This window comes from Dermacentor variabilis, chromosome 11 (assembly GCF_050947875.1).
Source record: "Dermacentor variabilis isolate Ectoservices chromosome 11, ASM5094787v1, whole genome shotgun sequence".
Lineage (NCBI taxonomy): Eukaryota > Metazoa > Arthropoda > Arachnida > Ixodida > Ixodidae > Dermacentor > Dermacentor variabilis.
The window spans coordinates 99,050,106-99,058,110 of record NC_134578.1 but is presented as its reverse complement, the minus strand read 5'-3'; the positions used below and the strand labels follow the sequence as shown (position 1 = coordinate 99,058,110).

Genomic DNA, 8,005 nt, shown 5'->3' with positions numbered 1-8,005 from the left:
CGTTGATGAGAAACAAAGGTGCAAGCAAAAAAGCTTTACCGCGTGTCTTAGATTCGCCAGACACGCGCCCTCTGCTCCTGGGACATAGACAAAGTAGACTCGTCAGAAATGAAGACGCGACTCCTGTCGCCGCTTCTCCACGAAGCGTGCTGCTCAGCGAACCGCGACCTTGTGTACTTCTTCGCAGCTTTCAGTAATGGCTTGCGTACTAACCACGCAGCTGCGACACCTTGTGCTCTTCAGTCGGCGCGGAACTGCTGAGTCTGAAGCATCGAGGTTCTAAGACTTCAAGAATTGCTCTAGCGGCAAAGAAAGGATCCAGGGCCTTTTAAGGCGTCTTCATTCCTGGTTGTAGATCTTGTTGGTAGCCCCCTGGGGGGGGGGGGGTGTAAACGAATGCGTCCGTCATGCTTAAGTGCCTCAATTAATCTGTCTACGGTCTTCACTGGCTTCTGAAATAAGGATCTTACTTGACGTTGGGAATACCCCTTCTGTTCAAGATGCGCAATTTCACACCTCTGCTTCTTGGGTACTCTAGTCATGGCAATATACGGAAACATGGGGACGTGCACAAACAATGCCCCAATTCATATATATGTGCATAGTGTGCTGGTTGGTGGCCTGATCTTGAACTTACCCTTCGAAGAGCCGGCGCAGAACATTGCAAACGAGAAAGGTGCGTTCCGACGATGGTGCGACGCGCGCGGTTGTGAAATATCTTCGCCACAAGCACGCTGCTCATGTGCTCAGCTTCGCGCTGGTGCACGTGGGCGTCACTGGTGATACCTGGTGTCACGCACACCTGTGTTCACGCTAATCCTGCTCGCGACTGTACAAACTGCAACAACTGCATTCTGAAGGTAGTGCGAAGCTTCGTGGAATGTGGTTGCGGAAGAGCGTTGCTTTTGACGAATCCGTCATTCCGCCGTATATATAAGGCGACCAACTGGATTCTTCGCAGGCACGTCTGATGTAGAATTATATAATGCGTTTTTCGAAAATCACTTGTTGCAGATAGCATATTTCTAGCCCTTGAGCTGAATTATTCAGAGAGGCGCACATTACTTGCACAGAAATCGAAACACATATCAACTAATAACAAATATTCAGTAAGTAAAATTTCAGTTAGTTACTTCATGGCAGCTATGAAAATTTACGATTTGGAACCGGTGAGCTTGCCAGGCGTATTTACTTGGAATTAATTTCTAGCATGACGCCAGTTTGTAGATATCAGCGTCAAACTCAGTATAAAACGCGCAGTTTTTCCTCTTACTTTTTCACCAAAACACTCTTTTATGCTTTCAGGCAAAAATGTAACGGGAACGCCTACTTATTTTGTCCCACACTTTCGTATATAATATCTCAGAACTGCTGACCTACTGCAGATTCAGTTCAAGTGCTTACGTCTTGCAGACTCCCGGGCTACAACCATGTTATGTGAAGTAAAGCAATTATTTGGCAGTAAATTAGGAAATCTTTTGATATTTCGTTGAATAAGTGATTCAATCTTTCGTTCTGGTAATGTCCACCTCTTCAAATAATTGAGGTCAATGAAAATACCTATGTTATCTGCCACACGCTATCTTTTTAAATTCCAGAAAACTAAAAAATGATCACCCCGTCTTTCTGAATTTTTGGCTGGTGGACCAAATGGCTCTGTGGTAAAATATCGTGCAAATGAGATAGTAGGTCGAACCCATTTCTCCAAAATTGTGCCTCCAAGGCCAACGAGATTCTTTTCCTACGATATATATGTATATATTCATAATATGCGTGTATGCGTGTGTGTGAACGAGAAGAAAGGAAACGGTGGGGCCCGATATTTATTAATCACATCATGAGAAGCCAACAAAGACACCAAGGACAACATAGGGGAAATTAATACTACTCACTAACTGAAATAAAGAAGTGATAAATTGATAGAAATTAAAATGGATGAAAAGACAACTGGCTGCAGGTGTGGGAACGAAACCACGTCTTCGTCTTACGGGCGTGATGCTCTTATCAGTTAAGCTACCTCTGTGCCGCTTTCCCATCCACTTTCACGGGTATTCATGTGTTACTACAAGAACTGCCCTGGGAGTGTCGGCCAGCGCCACTTCTCACAAACCTTAGCGGCGGATGTGGAGCATCCTTTCTGCCACAGGGAAAGCACGGGTAAAGCGGCAGATGGAAATTCAAGAGAATGAGCAAAACGAGAACAAGGTGAAAGCAGGTGCCAACGTTTCGACAAGTGGACTTGTCTTCATCAAGGCTTCTGCCGCAGGCATCACGAGTACGTCATCTTTTATTTGGGTAAAGGCTAGAGACTTCGTCATCCATGGGGAGATAGCCTGCTCCACTACGCTCGACGCACCCGACGTGGCAGCTGTGCTCACGTGATCCCTCATGCTACCGCACGACTACTGCCGCGCGAGTGTTTCCAATGGCGCGGCTCGCTGAGAAGTAAGCGTAAGACGGATTCCCGCTGTGTTGAAGTGAACATTTGCAGGAGTGAGCTAGCAACATGCTTTCGATAGGTAAAGGAAGCGGAAGTGATATTCGTTTGCAGAAGCTCCGCCTCCAGGCGATTCACTTGAAGGAGGACTTTTGTTCCTCCTCTTGCTTATTTTATTACTTATCCATCAGTAAGACGTGTCGAATCACGAAGAGATGATGTGTTTGGCCTTCTATAAATGTGCCATAGAGGAAGTGTACCGTGATAGAGAATTCTGGACACGAACGCCACCCTTAAACTATATCTTTGTCGTCAGGCAGACGATGATCGTGCTTATTTTTTATCACTGAATAAAGGTGTTCTCTCTGACTTTTCAAGCATGCTCCCGTGGCCTAATGTTTCAGCAGTCCAAAAGAAGTCCAATCAGCAGTCTAACGCCTTTGTGCATTGACTATACAATGCGAAGCATGGGACTTGGAAGTACGACTACTCCTTTATTTATTACACCAAACATTTCTTGCGTTGTTGTACAGCAAGTATTGGATCTATTGAAGAGAAGAACAACTGCAGGGATCATTTTTCTTTCGCATCTGCACCATTGGGTTCAGGCTAGCTGCGGTCCGCCAATATTAACAAATCAGGGAAGAGACCAAGAACAAAAGTATACGCGGAACCATACTTGATACTCGATATATATATATATATATATATATATATATATATATATATATATATATATATATATATATATATATATATATATATATATATGTGTGTGTGTGTGTGTGTGTGTGTGTGTGTGTGTGTGTGTGTGTGTGTGTGTGTGTGTGTGTGTGTGTGTGTGTGTGTTCTTGTGGAGAAAGCATATATGCTATACAGAACAGCGTAGAACCGTTACGTCATGTAAAACCTATGAGTGTGTTCACAATCACAAGGTACGCAAGGTAACTCTACTGATACTTTATTCAGGCCGGACCGAAAACTTCACTAAATTCTATAGCTTAACAGGGCAATTTACCGTTCTTTAACATCGTCAGGTAGCTTTCAAAGAAAAAACAAGGCTGCTCTGTAAATGAACGCCGTATTTGGAGTTCTCTTCGCCTAAGCTGATCGTCGAGGCACCAACGCGTACGTCGCCGCAGTCATCGACCCTTTCCGATCGGGATCTCGACGCCGATGCCCACCGATCCCTGAGGCCTGCCTTTGTACGTCTTGCCGTCGATGCGGGTCGCACCGTGTGCCACTACGCCAGAGGCCACCACCCGAGTGCCGCCCCTGCCACGGTACACGTCGTACTCGCCGCGAACAGAACCGCCCACGTTGAAGTTGCGGTGGTTGCGGCCTCCACCCGATGCCTCCACGCTGAAGCGGTGCTGCAGAAGGACGGGGGAGACCACGATCACGTTCAGCCCAAAAAGAACGAGCCAGTTCGCGTGGTATATGTGCACCCGCTGTGTCGAAAGTGCCATGGCATACGTTGTTATTATTATTTTTTTGCGTAACTTCACTGCGCAATTATGGAGAGCGAAACCAGGAGCACCTTAATGACACAATAGTATTGATGACAAGAGCATGCACTCCGGTGCTCAAGGCATGGATTGGGGGTAATTTTCAATATTTTTTTATAAAAAACAGCCTTGATTATCGATGTTACAAGCTCAAAAATGGCTCTGCAATAACTATATACAAAGTAAGAAAGAACACATGCTCGGAGTTGTGCTGCCACAGGGGTCTAGTTTTTCAATGAAGAAATGCGAACAAGTTAGCTAAAGACTAGTAAAAAAATAATTTTTCTCTGTAGCGATTGCTGAAAAAGAAAAAAAAAGTTAATTTACCCCACGCTTTCGTATGCAGCAATATAATTGTGCACCTGCAAAAGTTACGTTACTAGGCGTTTGGAAAGTATTCTCAAAGGCGAACATGTATCCAAATAAGACAATATATGTAAGGTACAACTCAGCAACGTTTACGCACATCATTTATGATTTCGTTAAGTTACTAACCGTGTAACTTAACAGTGTAAGCATTAAATCTTCAGAAAAACAAATTTCGTGCGCAACTGCGACAATAATCATGGACTTACCCGTGGAGGAGTTGGCTGAAAGTTGAAGTTGAATTGCCTCCTCTGTAAAAGGAGAAAGGTAAGGCCATTAACCATTCGCTTGCTTCAGAGAGCCGAAGACGGCGTTAATCATAAATAATTACAAGGCAGCGAGAGTTCTGTGACCACCATAAATTATTCCTTGGTATTTCGCACAATCGTTCTTCTTTAAGGAGCCTGTGTTATGAGCTCAGTGGACAAAGTATATTGAAATAAATTTTATCATTGAACACCCACGAATGATATCCAAGACTGTGTCCACATGCGAAACATAACGAACCGGAGGAATAAATAATCTGTGTTTCAAACACAATTCTGAATTACGCTGTTGCTTAGGCGCCGTTAGACGGCACAAACTGATACCGTGTCCCCTCTTCCCGATATAACTTTTCTCCCTTTCCCGCGCATTCGACTGTTCAGAAGGCACGTACCTGAGCATTGGCCACAGCTAGAGCTAAAAGAAACAGAAAAATAGTGTCAGTGACCAAAACAAAACAAAAAAAAAACATTAACGCAAAAGAAAGCGAGCAATGTCTAACACTGTAATCGTAGTATTTACCTGCGAGCGCCAATAACAACGCGAAGGTGAAAGGACGAGCCATGACAAAGAGTAAAGTCTATGAGTGGAGCTGGAAGATCGCAGGACAGGAATGCCGTTCGTGCAGGACCGGCAGGCTTTATATACAGTAGACCAGACGTTCCCTCAGCGTTAGTTACGTCTGTTGCGTGTCCTGTATCCTCAAAATCCTCTGCATACGTTCACCGTCGGAAAACCCACTTGAGGAAACCACATCGAAAGAACAAGCACTGAAATCAACGCGGAACAAGCAGGACTAGGCTTGTTAGGGTATATCGAATGTCGGCAAACAGCCCACAGGGCCTAATCAGTAGAATGCATGCAACCTTGCCTAGTCTTTCCTACACCAGGCACGCTTCTGACTCCGCGAACTTTCTTAGCCCATTGGAACACTCCTTCCTTTAGCTCTGTCTTTATTTTGTAGAGCTTAGAGTAGAGAAGGAGGGTGCAATTCAGACGTGTCGTCGAAACCCACGTTTCAATGCTTCTGGGCTTTCTAGTCTTGTTAGGTGCCTGTGAGTGCGTCAGGCGGGAATTCCGTATCGTTGCCAGCGGGGAAAGCTCGCCGAATCGTTTTTAGCGCTCTCGCGTCACACGTTGACGACCGGAACAGCGGTGTCGCTTACACCGTGATAAGGGGCACGCGCTCAGCTTGGCGACGGCTCCAGCACGCGTGTAGAGCGGTCGTTCCTAATGAGCTTGCTCTCAATACGTTTTCGTCTCCCTCTTTACCCAGCATAAGATTCCCGATTTGAGTATTGTTTTTTTACACATATATTGGTAATGTTGAAATGAAGAAGAGGATAACCTAAAGGTTGGTCGCTGTGCACGAGATCCAAGCTAGTGTCTAACGGGAACTAATTGCGATTTGTTTAGTGATCCGTGGCCGCAATAAATCGCATAACATTTAATGGAGGCGAGAGCGTTAGTATTCAGGCCTTTATTAGAATGCATTAATAGAAATGACACTTTGATGAACAAGAAAGCTGCTCTAAAAGCTTCTGCAGTACAGAGCGTTTGAACATAGCGATGCAAAAATGAACCGCTTTTACAGAATGCGTTCGAAGATTTTGAAGCACAGGGAAGATGGGACAATCAAACGCTTCTTCGACAATGTGTAACCACGGATGCAAACATTTTAGAGAACCTCATAGTAGCAGTTAGACACGAAATTCGTCTTGTTATAGTTAAACGTTTCGACCAACAGATCGAGACGATGCATTCCTATGGAAGATTTCAAATGCGCCATCCGAGCAGGTGACAACGTTTTCCTGAAGAACTTCAGTTTGGCCTAGTTGGTGTTTACTGCATGTCATATCGACCGCAAATAAGGACAGGGACAGCAGAATAGCGTCGTTTTTGTGTTCTCTTCCGCTGTCCCCGTCTTTATTTGCGGTCAATTTGATATGCAGCGTTTTCCTGATGAACAAGAAGTTGAAGCTGTAAGAAACCTCTCTTCCTAATTGGCCTATAGGAGTATGACGGTGTTTTCCTGGAGTGACAGCACGAGAGGACAAGCAAGATCACTGGTTCCTCCAAGCCCTTGTTCGTTTTTCACTCTGATCTGTTAGTAACAACCATGGTACCTGATATCAACAAGCTGAAGTTTGGCATTAATGTGGTTACTGGGCAGCATACATAATAGAAATTGGCACAAAAATTCAGTGCCGATCCACTCTGTGAAGTTAGATGACCAGTGAAGCTTTGTATGTGGGCCCCTTAGTGGCGAACTTTCCATTGCCGGGAGTCAAATGCCGTATGCACATAAATGGAAGGCGAGGCGCGATTAGTCGCTCCTCAATGATGTTGAGCCTCGGAAGATGATGAGGCACCGGAGGTTATACATACCGATGTATTGTTGCAAAAGAGGGCACGACACCTTTTACTAACGAATCCCGGCGCGTAGAAGAGACATGCACCTCACCGCCCCCTGAGAGCACACGCGGTTTCACCGTACCCAAGGCGATATTGCGTTGGTCGACATCCCGCAGTGCAGTAATGGATTTGAGGTTACTTCAAAACCACAAGCGGGCACACACAACACAGGCCACACCAAATTGGTTCCCCACAAAATTCCTCCTTTGGTTATATTTATATATAGATTTGGTTATATTTACATATACATTCGGGTGGACGACGGGATCGCCGCCCCAAGGAGCCGGAGGAAAATAGACACGCGTGTTATTTCGACGAGACCACCACCACGGGAGAGCGGAAGGAAAGGAGAAACGCGAGCGCTTGGAACGCCGACAAAGAGAGGACGGCGAGAACGTAGACAGGGCCTACGCGGGTCAAAGTGTATTATTTGTTCTTATCAGATTAATATCTGATACGGGTTGTATTTGGACCCAAGACATTAAACTAATTTTTGCAATTTGGCTCAGTGCTTCAGGCCTGCTTCACCTCCGCCGCGGTTCGGCCCGGTAATGCACTATTTTCAGAATCAGCCCACGTTCTTGTTCTACGGGCAACGATCCGCTGGAAACAAGACATATACAGCTTCGCAGTAAAAACATAAAACACAAGGAAAATGATCAAGTTCACTGCACAGAGCATAAATGATGTTACCAAGCCCAATCAGTGTCAGCTTTTTATATACACTATGTAATGGCTTAAATAGGCTAGAAATATTGTAATGGAAGCTTCTAGCAGAAGAGGTGCCAGGAAAAGAAAAGAAGATGTGCTGCAACCATCTTGGCAACCTCTTGTCCCTTTAATAAAGCTGCGCTTCCACATTAACTTCAACCCTCCCAAACAGAGTAAAGTACCTGTGTACTTACGAGTAACAAATGAATTCTTAAACATCACGTGCAGTCCAGGCAGAAGTATAGACATCAATCGGCATTGTGCTCCTGCACGGAAAGTGACCAATGCGTTCCACCAACGCGAA

General features: G+C 45.1%; 1 protein-coding gene and 1 pseudogene across 1 annotated transcript; one reads left to right on the top strand and one right to left on the bottom strand.

Annotated features, from left to right (window-relative positions):
• Positions 1-3,382: 3,382 nt before the first annotated feature.
• Positions 3,383-5,487, bottom strand: LOC142564880 (uncharacterized). Its single transcript, XM_075676071.1, has 4 exons — positions 5,098-5,487; positions 4,970-4,992; positions 4,521-4,562; positions 3,383-3,810 (listed from the first exon to the last, which is right to left on the bottom strand). Exons 1-4 carry the CDS (start codon positions 5,138-5,140, stop codon positions 3,580-3,582), a joined length of 339 nt encoding a protein of 112 aa, XP_075532186.1. The 5' UTR covers positions 5,141-5,487; the 3' UTR covers positions 3,383-3,579.
• A 1,903-nt stretch (positions 5,488-7,390) lies between these two features.
• On the top strand, positions 7,391-7,572 carry LOC142565068 (U2 spliceosomal RNA; annotated as a pseudogene).
• The last annotated feature ends 433 nt before the right edge of the window (positions 7,573-8,005 follow it).